This window comes from Marmota marmota, unplaced genomic scaffold (assembly GCF_001458135.2).
Source record: "Marmota marmota marmota unplaced genomic scaffold, marMar, whole genome shotgun sequence".
Lineage (NCBI taxonomy): Eukaryota > Metazoa > Chordata > Mammalia > Rodentia > Sciuridae > Marmota > Marmota marmota.
The window spans coordinates 8,798,196-8,816,177 of record NW_025999999.1 but is presented as its reverse complement, the minus strand read 5'-3'; the positions used below and the strand labels follow the sequence as shown (position 1 = coordinate 8,816,177).

The 17,982-nt window shown below is 55.0% G+C and overlaps 1 protein-coding gene across 5 annotated transcripts in view; it reads left to right on the top strand.

Annotated features, from left to right (window-relative positions):
* Sh3pxd2a (SH3 and PX domains 2A) overlaps positions 1-17,982 on the top strand; it is a 215,097-nt gene that overhangs the window by 145,531 nt on the left and 51,584 nt on the right. For 2 of the 5 annotated variants that reach the window (XM_048807272.1, XM_015494748.2), the window contains exons 7-8: positions 6,718-6,762; positions 13,002-13,133. In XM_048807272.1, coding sequence (XP_048663229.1) covers positions 6,718-6,762; positions 13,002-13,133 — 177 coding nt within the window. Of the gene's footprint in view, positions 1-3,997; positions 4,855-6,717; positions 6,763-13,001; positions 13,134-17,982 lie in introns of those variants that run through there. The other 3 variants (XM_015494747.2, XM_048807274.1, XM_048807273.1) reach the window with 2 other exon arrangements.

The following is a 17,982-nucleotide window of genomic DNA, read 5'->3' as shown; positions in this document are numbered from 1 at the left end:
CCACCCCCGCCGCACAGCATCCCACCACCCACCCATGATGGTGCCTCCAGCTAACCACAGCACCTGTCTTCACTGGGAAGCTTCAGCTCTCCTTGGCACCTTGGCCGACCTGTCTGCTGCCCCCCCCAGGGCGGCCCCCTAGGCAGCTGCAGCGTTCCGGGCCGATCAGGCTTTCTGGTCCAGCCCTGGCCTAGGCAGGCGCCCTTGAACTTAGTCCTCAGGGGCTGTGGGTAGCTCCAGGCCCAGCCCCTCTCCGCACCCCATTCCCCACCTGAGCAGGGAGACTGACTGTTCCCTGACTGCATAGTTTAGCGGCCAGGGGGTCGGGGCGCATTCCTGTCCCGGGTTGGGCTGCCCCACATGTACCCTGGATTCTGGGAGAGGCAGCACTCTAGGGAAGGGGCAGGCCCTCTCTTGCCAAGTGCACAGTGAGTGGGAACACGGCTGCATTGACAAAGAGAGGCACAGCCGAAATGAATGGGCCTTGGCCAGTGACTGCGGAGGATCCAAAAAACAATATCCTCCATGAGGGCCCCTGGGTCCCCGTTCCCAGCCAGCCTGCCTTGGTCCAAGGCTGACACCATCACTTCCTTGCTGTGGAGCCTTGAGAAAGAACCTTGATTTCCCCTGGGCTTCACATCCCTCACCTGCCAAATGCAGATTGTTGTAAGAATTAAAGAAAGTAATGCCCAGAAAATGTTGAACCCCATGCATGGCGTGAATTTTAAGTGAGTGGGGTATAGTCTATCCCCAGCCTTACTACTTACTTGCTGCGTGACTTAGGACAGTGTCTTCCTGTTTCTGGTCCTAAATCCTTACGTGGTCTTCCTAGCCTTAAGGTTCCCCCAGACTGGGTCTGGCCAGCCAGAGATATGGCAGCGAGAGGGGGGTCTGCATTGAGGATTTGCTTTTTGTCTTGCAGAAGATACTCAGCAGATGGGCTGGGGCTGTAGCTCAGTGGTGGAGCACTTGGCTTCGTGTGCGTGAGGCACTGGGTTCGATTCTCAGCACCCCATTAAAACAAAATAAATAAAACAAAGGTATTGTGTGCATCTACAATTAAAAAAAAAAAATTTTAAAGAAGAAAGAAAAGAAGAAGATAACCTAGCAGAAATCTAGCCTACTAACACTCCGCTTAAGTACTCTATTTATTTAGCTCAAAAGTCTGTGGAACAGGACCCTCAGGCCTTGGGCATAACCAGCTACATAATTGGAGCTCAATGCAAAATGAAAACACAGGGCCTCTTGTTCATAAATTATGAATGATTTCAGCCCCGTGACAGAGCAGCATTAAACAGCCCAAGGCCCTTCAGCATGAGGCCATAGGTGACTGCGCAGAGCACACCTCCATGAAACCAGCCACCTGCAAGGGTTGGAGTAGGAGGCAGGGCCTGGGCAAAGCTGCTGCTCTGGCAGCATGAACCCCTCCCTCTGGTACAAGGGCATTATGTCTTCCTGCTATAAGTACTTATGGCCAGATGGCAGCTGCCACTCATGCTGAAATAACCTTCACAGAGATTCCCCTGTGAGAAGCAGCTCACACACATGCCATCTTAGTCCATTTCTGTTGCTATATCAGGATACCCAAGACTGGATAATTTATAAAGAAAAGAGGTTTATTGGGTTCTGGAGGCTGGGAAGTCTCATATCAGGCAGCCACATCTGGGGCTTCAACTTAGGGTGGAAAGCAGAAGGGCAAGAGGGCATGTGCCAGAGAGAAAAAGGACAGAACTCTGACAGTAGCTAACCCATTCCTAGGGGAAAGGCATTGTCTCATCCGGGGACTCCAGCCCCACAACCCAGACCCCTTCCCTAGACCCCACCTCCCAACACCGTTACAATGGTGATGACGTGTAAACGTGTTTCAGACCCCACAAACCATAGCGCACACCAAACAAGTGAACCACTCACTCCAAGCTTACAGTCAGGTGAGTTTGGATGGGAAGACATGTTTGCACGGTGGTTTGTTTTCTGGCTTGGCAACTACTATCAGGTAGTAAGGCCAGCTGCCGCTAGGCCCTCCGTAGTGGATGGCCTGAAAGCAGTGGCCGAATTCCGGGTGGCCTAGTTACAAAGAAAAAGAAGCAGGTGTGGTCTGCAGGAAACAAGAATTCCAGCCCTGTGCAGGGTCAGGTAGCACAGCGAGGAAAGGACCAGGGTCCAGCAGTTACTGGGAGACCAGTTCAAGGTTGTGGGTAAGAATAACAGAATTCCCAGGAATGGGGCGGTCCTGCAGGACAGGGGGGGTGTCTGCTTCCACTGGGCCCTGCAGGGTCTCTGCCGTCCCTCCCCTTCAGGACCCCAGGGCAGGGGCTGTGGAAGCTGATAAGGGGTGGCCCTGCCTGGTCCCCTGAGCCTTCAATTGGCTTTCTTTCTCCACAGGGTTTGGGCCTTGGTGGTGCTCGGCCCTGTCTCTCCCACCTGGGCTCTCGGCCCACTCTGGATTTATTAGTTTGGTGGTGGAACTTGCCTTACACCAGGGAAGCATTCCCAGAAACGTGGCTGAGGACTAGATTTGGGTAGATTGAGCGCAGTTCCCAGTGCTCTGGAGTTGCACGAGGTTAAAGGAAGACTTGATAGGCATCTGGAGGGTTCCCCCAGACTGGATCTGGCCAGGCAGGGTCGTCCTGGGAGCCCCCATAAAGTCTGGCCTCTGTAGTGCAGTCCTGTGCTTCGGCATCACCTGGACCCGGCAAGAACCAGGGTCAGCATCAAAGCACCCTCAGGTCCCTGAATTTGGCTGTGACCTGCACACACCTGGGCTTCCCTGGGCCTGGAGTGTGGCTGGCCTCCCCAGCCAGGAGGAACACTGTGGCCGGAGCCTAATTACCATGGTTAGCTGGGGGGGAGCGGCACATCCACATGCCTCTACTGCCAGGAGCCCACAGCTTTTGCCCCCAGTTTTGTCCCTGTCCCCACTCCCCTTCATGTCCCAGAAAGCTCATTCCTTCCACTCTGCTTCTTACAGGCAGTGGGTCACTTCAGTCTTCTTTTCCCCCAGTACTGGGCACTGAGCCCAGGGATGCTCTACCACTGAGCCACATGCCCGGCCCTTTTTATTTTTTACTTTGAGACAGGGTCTTGCTAAATTGCCCAGGCTGGCCTCTAACTCAGGATCCTCCTGCCTCAGCCTCCTGAGTAACTGGGACTACAGGCATGCACCACCACACCTGGCTTCATTTCAGTCTTAAAGTATCCATGTGAAGGAAGCAGAGTAGGTCATTTCAAGCCCACGTTATGGAAGGAAAAGAAGCTCAGAGACTTGCTAAATGCCCCCCAAGTTAGTGAGCAACAGCAGCAGGGTGAGCTGAGCACAAGAACTAGGCTTCTCTGAGTCTTGTTCCCAATTTCTGCTCAGTGCTGGAGAGATCCCTTTCGAACTTGAGTTTCCTTACCCTGAGACCACGTTCGAGCGTTTTTCTCTGGAAAGGTGATCTTTTTCTTTGAAAAGATTATTTTCAGCTATGGTACACTCGTGTTGTGGAAACTACCAGGTTTCTGCCGGAAAGTCTAGAACATCAGACAACTGCCTTAGAGATCAGTACGCCCACATGCTTAATTTTACAGTATGAGCATTGAGGCTCAGAGGAGTCAAGCCACTTGCCCAAAGTAACACAGCTGGTTATGGGCAAGACCCCCTCATGCAGATTCCCAGTCCAGTGCCCCTTGCTTCCCAGCAGGCCCGTGACCCTGTTCCGTAGGGCCTTTGGTTCTGTGTCACCAGGAGAGGGAGGTGGAGACAGTGGGGAGGACAGAAAGCAGTTGGTTTGTGTCGGTCACAGCTGCTCCTTCGGCTGCACCCTCTGGCCCCCCTCACCCCACCTCGCTGTCTCTCCATCTCCATTTTCCCAGCCCTGCGCCAGCAGCCTCCTCTGCCTCCTGGCCAGACAGCCAGCGTTCCTGAGCCAGGGGCTGTCCTCTGTTCATTGTAAGGAGCGGAAGGGCTCCTTCCCACTCGGGGAGAGGGCTTGCTCAGGTGGCCTGGGGTGAAGGGACTCTGCTGCAGGGGCGTTGGGTGGGAGCAGTGGCATTGGGACTGGGGAAGAGGTCATCTTTCAGAGAGACTTTTCTTTTAGAAAGACAGGCTCGTTTCTGGTCTGCTTCCCATTTTCTATTGGGGGCAGGGGAAGGAAGGCCAAGGGGACAGGCTTGAGCTCAGGTTCTGCCCATCAACCAGGCCCAGCCCCCCAGTGGTTCCATAAATGACACCTGGGAGCAGCCTGCTCATGGTTTCCCATTCTGTCCACGGCTGCATGTGCACTGCCACAGTAGGGTCTCCACGGAGGCCCTTGTAGACCCCAGTTCTAGCGGAACAGGTCCTCCTGGGTTCTCCAGGCTGGGGAAGATGCCTTGGTCCACTGAAAGAGGTCAGCCTTTCCCTTTCCCAAAGCATTTCCTCATGAGGAACCCCAAAAGGGAGGAATGGAGCACAAACGCCATCAGAGGTGGAGGGAGTTGTGGGTGACCTCTTAGCAGGGACAGATAGGGCTGGGCTGGGCCTGGCACTAGCCTACCGGGGGCGTGGCTTGGCACTGCTGGTTGGGCAGCCCACATAGCCACATCTCTGGGTTGGGCAGTCGGAAGTTGGAGGCTTAGCAAGATGTGGGCACCCAACGGGAGCTCAGGCCGGCTCGGCCACATAGCGTAGCCCTGGAGGGTTTCGGCGCATTGTCCATGTCCAGGCCACGCCAGGGCTGGAAGTCCTGCTGCCAAGGTGCCTGCTGACTACTAGGCCTAGGAACAGGCTCTGGCTGCAGATCGAACCCTATTCATCCCTTGACCCCAATTCGGCTGACCTGGTGTCTGAGAGTGACTGCGGGGAAATATTTCAGCGCAGGTGCCAGTGTGTTCTTGGTACGTACAGTAGCGAATGCCATCAAGTTTCCATCCTTGCAACCCTGGGAGCATGATTTTCCTGCGGCACTCAGAGGGAACTGAACCCAGGGAATCCGGTGTGTGCAAACACACTCAAGGTAGATATGGCCAATGGCAGCTCACCCTACTGAGCCGCACCATGCAGGGCACTGTAATGTATTACCCCATTTAATTAATCCTCACAGCAACCAGAGGTAAGTACGTCACTTCATCCTGAGTTTAACAAGATCAGGAACAGGATCAGAGAGGTTAAATAACTTCCTCAAAGGGACAGAGCCTGGATTTGAGCCCAGGCAGTCAGACTCCAGAGGCCTCCCTGAACCTCTCCACAGAGCCCCCATTGGAAGTCTGTGGGCTTCCAATGCAATCTGGAAGGGCCATCTTCCCCTTTCTCTGTGGAAAGTCAGCCTGTAATTGGAAGGTGGCTTGCTCAGCAAGGGAGAGGGTGAGGTGCTTTAAATGATAAGTGGCATCAAGCTCTGATCACCTGAGGTCTGTGTCCCTAAAGAGACAGACACTACTAGCTTGCAGCTTTGGGCAAGTAACTTAACCTCTCTGGTTTGGTTTCTTCATCTGCAAAAGGGAGGGAATAATGTATCTACCACTGTAAACCATTGTGAAAAATAAATATGTTACTCTATGGAAAGTATTGGTACAAAGCTTGGCAGACAGTGCTATATAAATGTATGCTGCTGTTTATTGTTACTATCTGTGAAGGGATCAGGCAGCTTTCCTGGACAGCTTGGTGGACAGTGTAAGGGTTTGCTCTCAGACTTACATCTCCATGTTTTCCTATAATTATCCCCACAGCAGCCAGCTCTCTGCTCCTTGGAGGTGATGAACAGCCCAGCAGAGAAAGTATTCGTCTTGGGGTGCCGCGAGGCCTGGTTCCATTTCTGGCTCCTGGGAACTTGGGCCAGTTACTCCCCCTGTCTGAATGGCTCCTGTCTGCAAGATGGGTCCACAGATGCGTGCCCACCTCATGGGGTTGTGTGGGAAGTAAATGAGTCTGTACTGGCAGCCAGCACCAGTGCTCTGCATGTGGTAGCCTCTGATGTTCTAAAAATGTTCACACCTGTGATTAGGCCAAGAGCTTTCTGCCTCAGGATGTTAGTGGCACCACATCTCATAATCAGATGTTCTTCTATGGTGCTTTGATTTTTTTGCTCCTCCTCCACAGGATAACTTAACCCCATTTTACAGGTGAGAAACTGAGGCCCAGATGGAACACCATTGTCTGAGCATGGAGCACAGCGGTCATGTCCTGGTCACTAGAGGTCCCTCTTGCCTAGAGCCAGGAGTGAGGCTCTGTCAGGGAGACTCCCTTCCACTCTCACTGGGTGGGACTGTGGCAAGAGCTGAGCAAGGGTACTTAGTAGATTGGCACCCCAAAACCTGGAGCCTGGCCTTGAGTGCCCCAGCCCTTGCATTTGAGCTTCTGGGTCCAGGCTGCTCAGCCTGTTAGCTCACCAGAATCTCCGGAGCTCTGTGGGGCCAGCCACCCACATGGCCACAGAGAAGAGAGGGCTGCCTGCTGCAGGACCCTGGAACCAGAGGGTCCCACTGCAGGGAGGCTTTGCGTAGGATTCTCTGCGCTCCAGAGGATTCCTGCGTTTCGACAGACACCTCATTATCCCGGTCCCAGCCTCTGTAATCACACAGGCCCACGCCCAGCAGCCATCCCAGGGCCAGGAAATCACTCCCCTCCCCTCCCCCGCCTTCCGCCCACGGCTGCTGATCCAGCGGCGCCTGCAGCACTCGGGTGGACCTCCTGCCTGCCTAACGGTTCTCTCTCCTCTGGTTCTCCTCTCCTGCTGCTTGCTCTCTCGGGGGACTCTGAAGTGTGGCTGTCCAGCTGGGCTGAGTCTCCCAAGAAGGACGTGACAGGTACTGCCCGGTGTGCATGTGCCTGCGTGCATGTGAACATGTGGGTCCCAGCGCGCATGCTCCGGAGCCGGTGCCCGCGGGCTCCTTTCGGCTTGTTTCCCTGTGACTTGCCTGTGACTTGCGGCAGCCCTTTGTCGGCATGCAGGGCATCTGGCACTCACCGTGCCCTCTGCCTGCCAGGCTACCCCTTTTTCATTCTCAGATCCAGCCTTGAAGCCCTTTGTGGGGAGCTGACCAAGCAGCACAGCTATGAGCAGATGTGCTCTGGCCACAGGGTGTGTGGGTTTGAAGCCCGGCTCTGCCACGTCCTGGCTGAGCCGCCTGGAGCGGCTTGCGCAACCCCTCTGGGGGGGTGTAATGCTACCTTGGGGATCCTGACACACAGAAAGCGCTCGGGCGGTGGTGGGCTACCGTTCTCTTTGGCATTATCTCATTGGCTGACCCTGTGAACGTGGGGCAGGCCAGGCAAAGGTGACTGGTCTCACTTCAGGTGATTAAACCAAGGCAGGGAGCTGAGGTCCTTGTGCCAAGCCGGTTTCCAGAGATCTCAGTGGGGAACTGGTGATTTGGGGTAGGGGGTGGGGCTGTCTTGTGACTGTGACCGAGGGTGGGTCACAGCTCCCAGGACCCAGCAATACAGATATTGAAGCTGCCGCTAGCCTGGGGGTTTTCAAGGCTTTGGCCCGCTGGCCCACATGGCCCTCAGGGACAGGGGCCTTGGCCTGTGTCTGGGTAGAACTGGGCCATGGGTCAGGGACTTGACTTTAGCCTTTGGTCTTGCTAGACAATGTCAAGAAAAAAAAAGAAAAAAACAAACAAACAAAAAAAACACCCGAACATCAGGATTTTCAGTGCCTGGACAGAGATGATCAAGGGAAGGATGGGATTTCCAGAATGGTCTTCCATGGGGCCCCTTCATTTCTAAGAGCAGAGATGCAGGCTGGGGGCTTGGAGGGAAAGCAGAAGGGTCGAGGGTCAGAGGGGGCGGGGCTGGCTCCAGGGCTTAAAGCCCAGGCCCCAGCCCTCCCTACCACAGCTGTTGGCAGGGAATGGGAGGCCGAAGTCCTGGGAGAGGGGCCAGGAGAAGAGGAGGCAGTGGTGGTGTGTGTGTGGGGGGGGGCGCTGCTTCCCTTGCAATCATCCTTCTGGTGTTCCCTGTGACGAGGGGCTGGGGCCTGAGCTAATCACTGGGCGCCTGTCCCTTTTTCCCCTCTGCATGAGCCAGTGAGCCACTTGGCCCACAGCGATACATTTTATTCACCAAACGTATAGCTGAGAGACCAGCAGCCCCAATGCAGCCTGGGAGAGGCTTGTGAGGGGCTGGAGGGGCCTTGGTGGCATGCCCAGGATTGGGAGAGTGATAGGGATCCTGGGGCAGAGGCCACCACATGACCTGTCTTCTCAGGAGGAGCCCCGCTGCTTGGAGCCAGAGACCCAGGAGAGGCAGTTTGGCTGAGGGGAGTCCAGTGTTGGGGTCTCAGGCAAGTCACCAGGTTTCTCTGGGCTTTGGTGTCTCAAAAGTCTTGAGAAGTTGTTGGAGAAGTCTTGAGACAGGAAACTCAGAGGTGACTGGTTGGTGCTAAAGATGCTAATAGATAAGGGTCTGGGGGCTGCTTAGTCTGGCATCCACCCCGGAGTGGGCCCAGGGAGCTCTGGTCTGGCTCTTTCCCGCTGGCAAGTGCTGGCTGCCTGCCTGGAGGTGGGTATGGGAGAGGCATGTTGCAGAGACACAGCCCTACAGTTTACATCGGACTTTAACCCCTGTAACTTCACTCCATGCTCAGAGCAGCCACGAGGTTCTGCTTTTTTTTCCCTGTGTGCAGATGAGGAAGCTACATCTCAGAGAGGTTAAGTGTCCTCCCCAGGATAGAGCAAGTAAAGGTAAAGCAGGACTGGACCTGACCCTCAGCTCCTAAGCTTTTGCATGGATGAATCTCATAATGATTTTGTCCCATCCTATGGCACCTGTCCTGGGGTGTCACCACTCATCATGGAGACTGTGGAATGAAGCACACAGTCTGGTTGGGCATCCATGCCCAACACAAAAATCCAGGAGAGAACAGGAGGGGGCACCATGGCTAGGGTGATGGGGGAACCTTCTGCAGGGGCAGAAATGTTAGGGGAGAATTGGGTTTGGCAAAGAGAAGGGAAGGCATTCCAGGCAAGGGCAGGGGCTGCAGCAAAGGCTAAGAAAGTCAGATCTTGCATAAAACTTTGTCATTGGAACGCAGTAGGTGCTCAATGCATGTGTTTTGAATCATGAATATTTCATGAAAGCGTGCAGGGCGTCAAGGAACTTGAGCTTAGATTGCAAGAAAGATCGGGCTTGAATCCAGCCTTTATTCTGTAGGTAACAGGGAGCCACTGAAGATGCCGGAGCACGGGACTGACTTGGCAGAGGCCTAGTTTAGAAGTTTTAAGTTGGCAGTCAGGATTGACCAGGAGCCAGGGTTCCATCCAGGTGGGTGTTGGAGAAACACAGGTGTGAGGCAAGGGAAGGACAGGGATCCAGGGACCCCCGGAGCCCCAGCAGATCCAGCACAAGGTCTGCCTCTGAATGAGGCTCTGCGAAGTCCCCTTCCAACCTGGGGAAGGCTCTGCTCTCTACAAGGGGTCCAGCCCTCCTCCTTGCTTCTGCCAAACCCTTTTCATCTGAACACCAGAGGCTCCCTCCTCTGCCCCTCCCTTCCCTTCTCTTGGGCAGACTCCTCCAGCCCCCAATTTTCCAAGCTTTGGCTGGGAGGGGATCCAGAGCCGCCTCTGGGATGACATCACTGCCCACCAGCTGCCTGGCCCACCGAGCAGCAGTTTCTCATCTGGATACCTGGTCCTGGCTCCTCCCAGCACACCCGCCACCCTGGCCCCAGGGCAGTGCTGCATAGTGACGCCCTAAGAGGCAGATGCCAGAGAGGGTAAACTGGGTGCCTGTGTTGGGGGAGGGGTGGGCAGCAGGAAGGATAAGTTGTCTTTCTGTGTGTCTGTCCCACAACCTAAGGAGTGGCCTCCAGGAAAAGCTACAGCCCGTCTGAGTTCTGTAGCGCTGGCCGGCATTCTCTTCACCTCCCTACCTGTGTCCCAGAGTGTGGGCCTTCAGAAGACTCCAGACCAATTTTCCAGAGGCTGGGGGGAGGGGCCAGGGAGTAGATTTTCCTCCACCTTGGAAATCTTGCCTCAAATTTTTCTTGGCGTGGATCAAAATGAGCTGATGGGATCCACTTGCCAGCACCTCCTCTTTGCTCCAGCATTCTCTGGCCACAAATCGGGAGCTCCTCTTTGCCTCAGTTTCCCCAGCTCCCCCTTCTCTCTTCCAGTTCCATTGTCTAGTTTTCCCCTGTTCAGCATGTAAGGCCGGGATCGGCTCAACAACACCAGATCCCTCTGTCCTGTGTCTTGCCAGATCATTCACTTCACACAGAGTGTCCACCACCTAATGGGTCCTTGGGTCTGCCCAACAGAGGCAGCAAGAATCCCACACTACAGTCTTTCTTAGACACCACCTGTATGCCAGGGTGTCTGGGGATAGAGTGAGACGGGACTCTTCCCTGGAGACCAGGTACCTGGCACCCCATTGGCCATGTAAGGTGCCGAAATGTGAAGGTCAGCTGGACTTGGGTGCAGCTGTGGGACTTTAGGAAAATCACTTCCCTTCCTGAGACTCAGTTTGCCCATATGTAAAATGGGGCTACAGCAATGCCTACTGCATAAGGCTGTCACGGGGATTAAATGAGACAGCACAGGACTGCAGTGGGGCACTTTATGGAGGACTGACCCTGAGGAAGCCTCAACTGAGGTCTGCTGTTACTGGTAGAATTGGGGCGCTCCCAGGACTTGGAAGCTGATGTCCCTTGGGGACACAGTGGGGGACATCTGTTCGCCTAGTGCTGCTGCTGTCCTGCTGGCAGGGTAGGCACAGAAGCTGGCAGCATCTGAGTGCAGGGGCGGAGCCGGCCTGCTGCCCAGCTGTTGGTTGCATTTCTGCCTGAAATACAATCCGCCTGTGGAGGGGCTGCCTGGGGCTGCATGTACACACTCATGTGGCACACCTCAGCAGGGGCGGGGTCCCTTCTGGGTCTCCAAAGAGTCCTGCTGGGGCCGCAGGGCCCACACTATATGTTAGAAAGCCGCCAGGGCAGTGGGTTTCTATCCCCCACCAGGAGGGCCAGCCTTGGGATTTCCCAGAGTTCTGTGGCCGGTGCCCCCTGCCTAGGCTGCCCAACAAAAATCTAAGCAGTGCTTTTCATTCCTGGCTGCACCCCAGAACATGGGGCATTATGGGGTGTCTACAAAATACTTGTTCCTGGGTTCTGACCACCTGAACCTGGACCTTTGAAGCTGGTGTTTTTAAACAGCTCCTCAGGTGATTCAGTGCCACCAAGTTGAGGATCACTGTAGTCAAAGAATGACATGTATGGAAACAGACATCAGGTGGTTCTGTAATGGAAAGAGAGATGGACTTGAACCTAAAAACACTGGGGAATTTGGTTCTCTCCATACCAGCGGTGGGAACTGGGGTGAGTCTCTTGCTCTCTCTGAGCCTCTGATTAGTTTGTAAAATGGGGAAAGAGGGCTGTTGTGAGGTGCTGGCACATAAGTCAGGCTCAGGAGTGTAGGGCCTGTGGCCGTGGGTTGAGGCACCAAGGAGCTGAGAGGAGATCCTCAGCTATTTCTGCAGCCAGGCCAATGGAACCCCGGCCTCCAGGGAGATTGGCAGGCATGCTGTTTTGTTTTTGAGACAGGGTCTCACTACGTTTCCCAGGCTGGCCTCAAACCCCTGGGCTCTAGTGATCCCCCTGCCTCAGCCTCCCAGGTTCTGGGGTTACAGGGCACTACCCCAACTGACTGGCAGGCGGACAGTTTAAGAAGTGTACTTAGGAATTTTATTTGGCCTGGGAGTGGGCTGGGAAGGTTTTCCCGAAGGAGGGCTCTAGCCAATCTTTGGCTTGTGGGTTTTTTTCACTCCTATCAGGGCACGTGACATCCTGGATGTTGGAGAGTATAATAGTTGAAGTGCAAAGAGGTTTGCACAGGATGTCACATCTGCACAGCCAGGGAGCTGAGATGGGTACCCAGGCTGTCCACCTTCCAGTGGGGTGCTTGATGAATGTCCCACTGGTGTAGTGGCCAAGGAGGACAGAGAATTTGCTCTTGGGAGCCTGGGCCTCACCTGCCCTCCCTGTGCTATGTCCCCTCAGGCTCCTGAAACTGCTGGTGAGGGTGGCAGGAGGGTGGTAGAGGATGAGCACCCTCAAGCCCCGCACTTCAGGGCACAGGGAGACTGAGTCCACCCCTGTGTGGGGAGAGGACGGCAGCCAGGTCCACTGAGGTCCTTCTGGACGCGGGCAGGGCAAGCTGCCTGGGGCTGGTCGTCTGTGCCCGTCCCTTGGCGAGCCAGAGGGGCAGGAATGGAGCCGAACTTGAGGAAAAGTTGGCGGGGGGTGGGCTGGGCTCTCCAGCGCTGGGCTCTCCAGCGCTGGCGCTGGGACTTTCTTCTTGGGTTTCAAGTAAACAGTCTGAGCCCTCCTCCTCCCCTGCCTCCACCCCCAGCTCCTCATTCGATGGGTCTCATGTGTTTCTATTTAAGGGTTGCAAGTAAACCCCACTGATTGGCGGCCTCAAACCCTCTGGACTCCTCGCTGGGCCTGGGCTGTGGAGAAGTCTCTCCCGCTCTCTCCCTCTCCCGCCCGAGGGGAGCAGGGCTGCCTTTTCTCTCTGGGTTTACAGGGCTTGGGGCAGAGGCAGGGCCTCCTCCTCCTCCTCCTCCCTCTCCTCTTTCTCCCTCCTGCGCTCTGGCCTCAGCCCTCATGGGCCGCCCACCCGCCCCCTGGGGCCCTCCACACACTCCTGCTGGCCCCAGCGTCTGGACAGACCACTTGGGCCCCAGGCCGCTCCCTCAGCTCCCCAATGCTGGGCTGTGACTTAACTCTTCTCAGCAGAAGCCCTTTTCCTCAATATCCTTGGCCTCCGTCTCTGTCCGCCTCTGTCTCTGTCCTCCCCCTCTTCCTCCCCCTGTCCCCTGGCTCCCCATGTCCCCCGGTCCCCGCAGTGTAGCGGGCCGGTGTGGAGCCTTGCTATATGGCCTGTCCTTGGGGCCCGGAGAGCTGCGAGCCCTGGCTGCAGGCAGCCCCTCGGAGCAGCACTGGCGACCGAGCAGCCTCCCCCGAGGCTGATGGACAGGGGGCGCCCCGGCCGCGGGGCCATGGCCGGCCGCTGGCTCACCGCGTGCTTTCTGCCCTCGCCAGGTGCCGACACCAACGCCGAGCCCATGATCCTGGAACAGTACGTGGTGGTGTCCAACTATAAGAAGCAAGAGAACTCAGAGCTGAGCCTCCAGGCCGGGGAGGTGGTGGATGTCATCGAGAAGAACGAGAGCGGTGAGTGCCCGGCCATCCGGCCGTCCGCTCAGGGCCCCAGCCTGGCTCCCGGGCCTGGCTGGGTTTTGTTCCCCTCCTCCTCCCCCACCTCTGCAGCTATACGTTATTTCCATCTGGCAGGGAGAGGCCAAGGAGTCTGAAGTTCCCCCTGTTGGTTTGGGCTGCAGGCCAGCAACTTGCCTGGTGGTGGAAGAATGTCTCCCTGGCTCGGGGGTAATTAACCGGCTTGTGTGAATGCAAGGCCAGGGTGGCAGCCGTGGGCATAACTGTTCAGCCCCTGCCCACGGACCCCATGCCATCTGAGGCCCCTGGGGAAGGTGGCTTCAGGCTCAGCAGTGTCCAGCCGTGGCTTTCCCTGTTGGGGCCATATTCTAAGCCGGGGTCCTGGAAGGATCCGGAGAACTCAGCCAGCTGGTTGGGAAAGCAGGCCGTGACATCACTGTGGGTCCAGAGTCCCTAAGGAAGGACCGGGCCTGTGGGAGTTGGCTGGAGTCTGGTTGGTGAACTGACTGCCCGCTGTCGAGCTAGAGGCTGGGGACCTGGGAAGAGAGCCTTGAGGGAGGCACCCAGGTCCTACAGCACTCTGTCTTTGGAAGCTGACGTAGGGGCCGTATCTGTGGCAATCTGGGGACTGCTGGTTCCAAGGTTCTTGTAGAGTAGACCAAAGTCCCTTGGTGTCTTTGGTAGCAGGTGGAAAAAGGAGATCCTGAGTGTGTCAATTTCGAGTTGTGGGCCTGTGGGCCCCTGCAGGGACCGGGATGGGCCTTAGACCCAACGCTTCTACTGGCAGAGCCCCACAGCCTGCTGGGGGGCATTGGACTGCTTGCTGGGCATCTTGTTTCAGTTTCATTTTGCACGGGGGAGGCCCCTGTGTGCAGGAGCTTCCCTGGACTGTATTTCATGGACACTCCCAGAGGGGAGGGGCCTGTTCTCTCTTCCCTGTCTCTTTCCGGGTCCCAAAAGGAACACAAACCAACTTTTTTTTTTTTTCCTTCCTTTTGGTGCTGGGATTGAACCCAGGGCCTCATGCCTGCCAGGCAAGTCATCTATCACTGAGCCACATCCCAACCCAAGGAAGCCAAAGGACTACTAGTCCATTCTGTAGACAGAGTGACTGAGGTACAGAGGTGGGGGGTGGGGAGTCTTCTGAGACCCAAAGTAAAACTAGAATGATCCTGCGCCCCTGATTCTTGTGCCTCTGGGTGGCAGGTAGCTGCAGAGAGGCTGGGGAAATCCAGCAGGCCTCCTGGGGGAGGCAGGCCCAGGCTCCTGTGCAGGAGGCACTTTTAACTCCTGCCTCAGAATGTGCTCCCTGAGAACAGACCTCCAAGGCTTGGGCCCTTCACAGACTGTTCCCCTCTCAGAGAGGTCGGGCTCTGTCCTCATGCCTGGAGCCATGGCCAGGGTGGTTGGCAGTGACACTGCACACCTGGCAGAACCACGTTTCTAATGCAAGGTTTGACCCTTCACTTCCAGGAACCACCACAGTGGTCCCTTCCTCAACAGCTTTGCCCTCAGCCTCTGTTCCATCGCCAACCCCACCATCCTGCTCCCTAGGGAAGTTGGCATTGCCGTGGGGTCTCTGGAATGGGAGATGCCAGGAGAAGGGGTATTTGCTTGTTTGGGGGTTTACACCTCAAAAAGACGGGCCCATTTCTCTGTACAAGGTCAGTTCTTCCTAGAGGTTCTCTCCTCACCTGCGCATCTCACCCACAGCCATGTAACCCTGCAGCAGCAGGAGTTGAGGAGCTCCTGGGTCTTTGGGGTCAGCCACTGGCCAGGATAGCGGAAGAGGAAGCTCCGTATGAAAGGAAGTCTGTTCTACTTTAAGATGCGTAGGGGTGTTTGTGTCTTCTCCCTTCCTATCCCACCTCCCGGAGCCTAGGAACACTTGGGAATCCTACCTGGAGGAAAGATGAATGTCTGTGTTAGACTTGGAAATGGTGCAGAGATATCTGTTCCCCATGACTCCCTATCTCCCCCTCACCCTGAGTGGCTGGAAGAGCCTGATCTGGCTCTCTCCCTGGGAGGGAGCCGCTATCCCTAGAAACAGGATTCTACCTATCACCTGCTGTCTGCTTGGCTTCAGGTCCTTCTGATTCTCTGGGCCTCAGTTATCCCTTCTGTAAAATGGAGGTAGCCTTGCAGCTTCTTGAGAACAGGGGCTGGAGTAGATGACTTCCTTGAGCTCTCTCCTGGGGTGAACTGGGGGACTCAGTAGGGCCCCGATGTCAGGTGGAGAAAGCCTTGCTGTGCATAGCTTTCCTGCTTCTCTGGAAGTTTAGTGTCTTTCCCCTGGGTAGAGACAGCTGCTCAGCTGCAGATGTTTGCACAGAGAACTGGAGTGCTGTGGCCACCCATACAAACCCACCCTCTCTGTCACCATCAGAAGCCAGGAGGCCTGGAGTTTACAACCAGAGGAACTAAGTGGGTGGAAGGGAGAAAGGAAGAAGGCCAAACTGCAGATCCTGGGAGGTGGTTCCTCTGGTAGGGAAGCTGGAGGCCTGGGGTGGGGGTGGGGGGAAGCCTGTTGTACGTCCTGGGAGCTGGCTTTGGAAGGAGTGGTGAGTGAGGCTTTTGAACTCTGGAACAAAGACCCAATTGTGATGCCTTTGACCTGGGGACACGGTGGGCGAGTTGAGGCATTTCCACCAGCCATGTTGGGGCAGCAGCCCAGTCAGCACCATCCCTGCCTCCCTGGACCTCCCGCTGGGTGCCAGGTTTCTGCCTGGGTGCCTTCTCACCTAGCTGGCAGTAAAATAGAGGGTCCATAGAGGTGACCTCTGGTCCTCTGGCTGGGACCTTAGCCAGGAAGTGCTGTGCAGGTGTGGGCGTGCCAGCGCCCTGTGCTCTCATCTGTCTCAGCCCATGTGCCTGGAAGGTGATTCCAAGTCCACAAACAATGAACAATAGGTGCCAGGCCCTGCCCTTCACGGAATCATTCTACCAGAATCATGGAACAAGTCTATGTGGCCACAGGAGGCACTTTTAACTGTTTGGGGGCTGAAGTAACAAAGAGTCCAAGAGTTGAGATCTCTCCCTTCTACAGATCTCCTGGGAGAGGCTAAGAATGGGCTGAGCCCAGATGGCAAGTGGGCTGTGGGCCGGGGAGAGACATAAGCTAAAAGAGCCAATGCAGAACTCCCAGGACCATCCTTGCCAGAGGATGTCTCTGAGACCCTCTGCCAGCATGGTGCTCATAGACAGTAGAAATTCATATTGCTTATTGCTAGTTGATTCTTTGAACTTGGAGGCAGGTGACAGCTGAGATCTCAGATGGAGGATGTTTTCCCAGCACTAAAGATAAACCCATTCCTTGGACATAGATAATCAGAAGTTACAGGTTCCCAAGAATGGAACCTGAGTAGCTTATGGAAAGCATTTTTGATCAAACAGAGCCTGGGGGGGTCCCTGCCAAGAAAGGACAATTTTGTCTCCATCCATCAACAGGGTGACATAGAGCAGAAAGATTCAACAACTTTGGTAGCTTTACCACCCTGCAGGCCAAGCAGGGCATATGGCAGCCGTTGTTGCTTTGTGGAAACCCTTCTACCCTAGACGTGAGCCGCAGTGCCTGAGATGACTCCTTTGTAGAACATTCTTGTGCCTCAAAGACCACATTGGCTTCACCCTCTAGCAGGCAGCAGCCCTAACATCTGGCAGTATGAAGGTGCCAGGGTCCTGATTTCTCTGAGTTCTGTGTTGAGCAAAACTGCTTCCAACTTTCCAAAATTGTTTTTTCCTTCTCGGGAATACAGGCCAGCACAGGAAGTGGGGAGATGAGTCAACAGAATTTTTCCTGCCTCAGCTTTCTTCCTCTGAGTCTGTTTATTTCCTGGCCACTGGCACCATATTCTGGGGGTTCTTGTACTTCTTTGGAAGCAAGACATTTTGAGCTCCTCTGGTCCCTCCACTTATTTTTACCAGTAAGAAAACAACCTTGAAAATCTTTGGTTCCTCCAAAGTCAGCGCTTTGGTCCCAACTGAGTTGTGAGCAAGGGATAGAAATGGGCTGTCTTGCTCAACAGATTATTGAAAGGTTGCAGGAAAATCTCACTGAACCCAAGGATGAGAAGTAAATCCCAGCCTCAGGAGGCTGAAATTAGGAACCAGAAAGTCTATGCAAGCCAAAAGAAGCTACTCTTGGCTCTGTCTTGGGTTCCAAATGGATTGAAAGCATAGCTGTGCTCTTCTAAGTGTAGACCAGCCTTCGTTTCTTCAGATAGCAGCTTGTTTACATGGTGTTAGCTTGTTAGCATCAGAAGCTCTATGACAGCTACCTGACAATAGCTTCTGCTTCTCTGAGCTCAAAATTTTATGCTGGAGCTGGGCAGTGACTACACCCGTAATCTCAGCTACTTGGGAGGCAGAGGCAAGTGGATTGCTGGAGCCCATGAGTTCAACATCAGCTTGGGCAACATGGTTTGACTCCATTTCTTTTCTTTTCTTTTTTAACCGGGGATTGAACTCAACCACTGAGCCACATCCCCAGCCCTATTTTGTGTTTTATTTAGAGACAGGGTCTCACTGAGTTGCTTAGCGCCTTGCCTTTGCTGAGGCTAGCTTTGAACCCGCAATTCTCCTGCCTCAGCCTCTGGAGCCCCTGGGATTACAGGAGTGCTCCTCCATTCCAGCTTTGAGACTCCATTTCTTAAAAAGGAAAAAAAAATGAAGTTTGGATCTGATTGGTTCCCAGTCAGCCAATGAATTGGCAAACTATAGATCACATGTTCACTATGGTCCAATCAGCTATGTTCAGGAGAAGCCACCAAGAGCGTAAGCATGGCTACCTCTTCAACAACGGCTCTTGAGGGCAGGTTTTAAAGAAGAGAAATATTGGGGAGGAGGG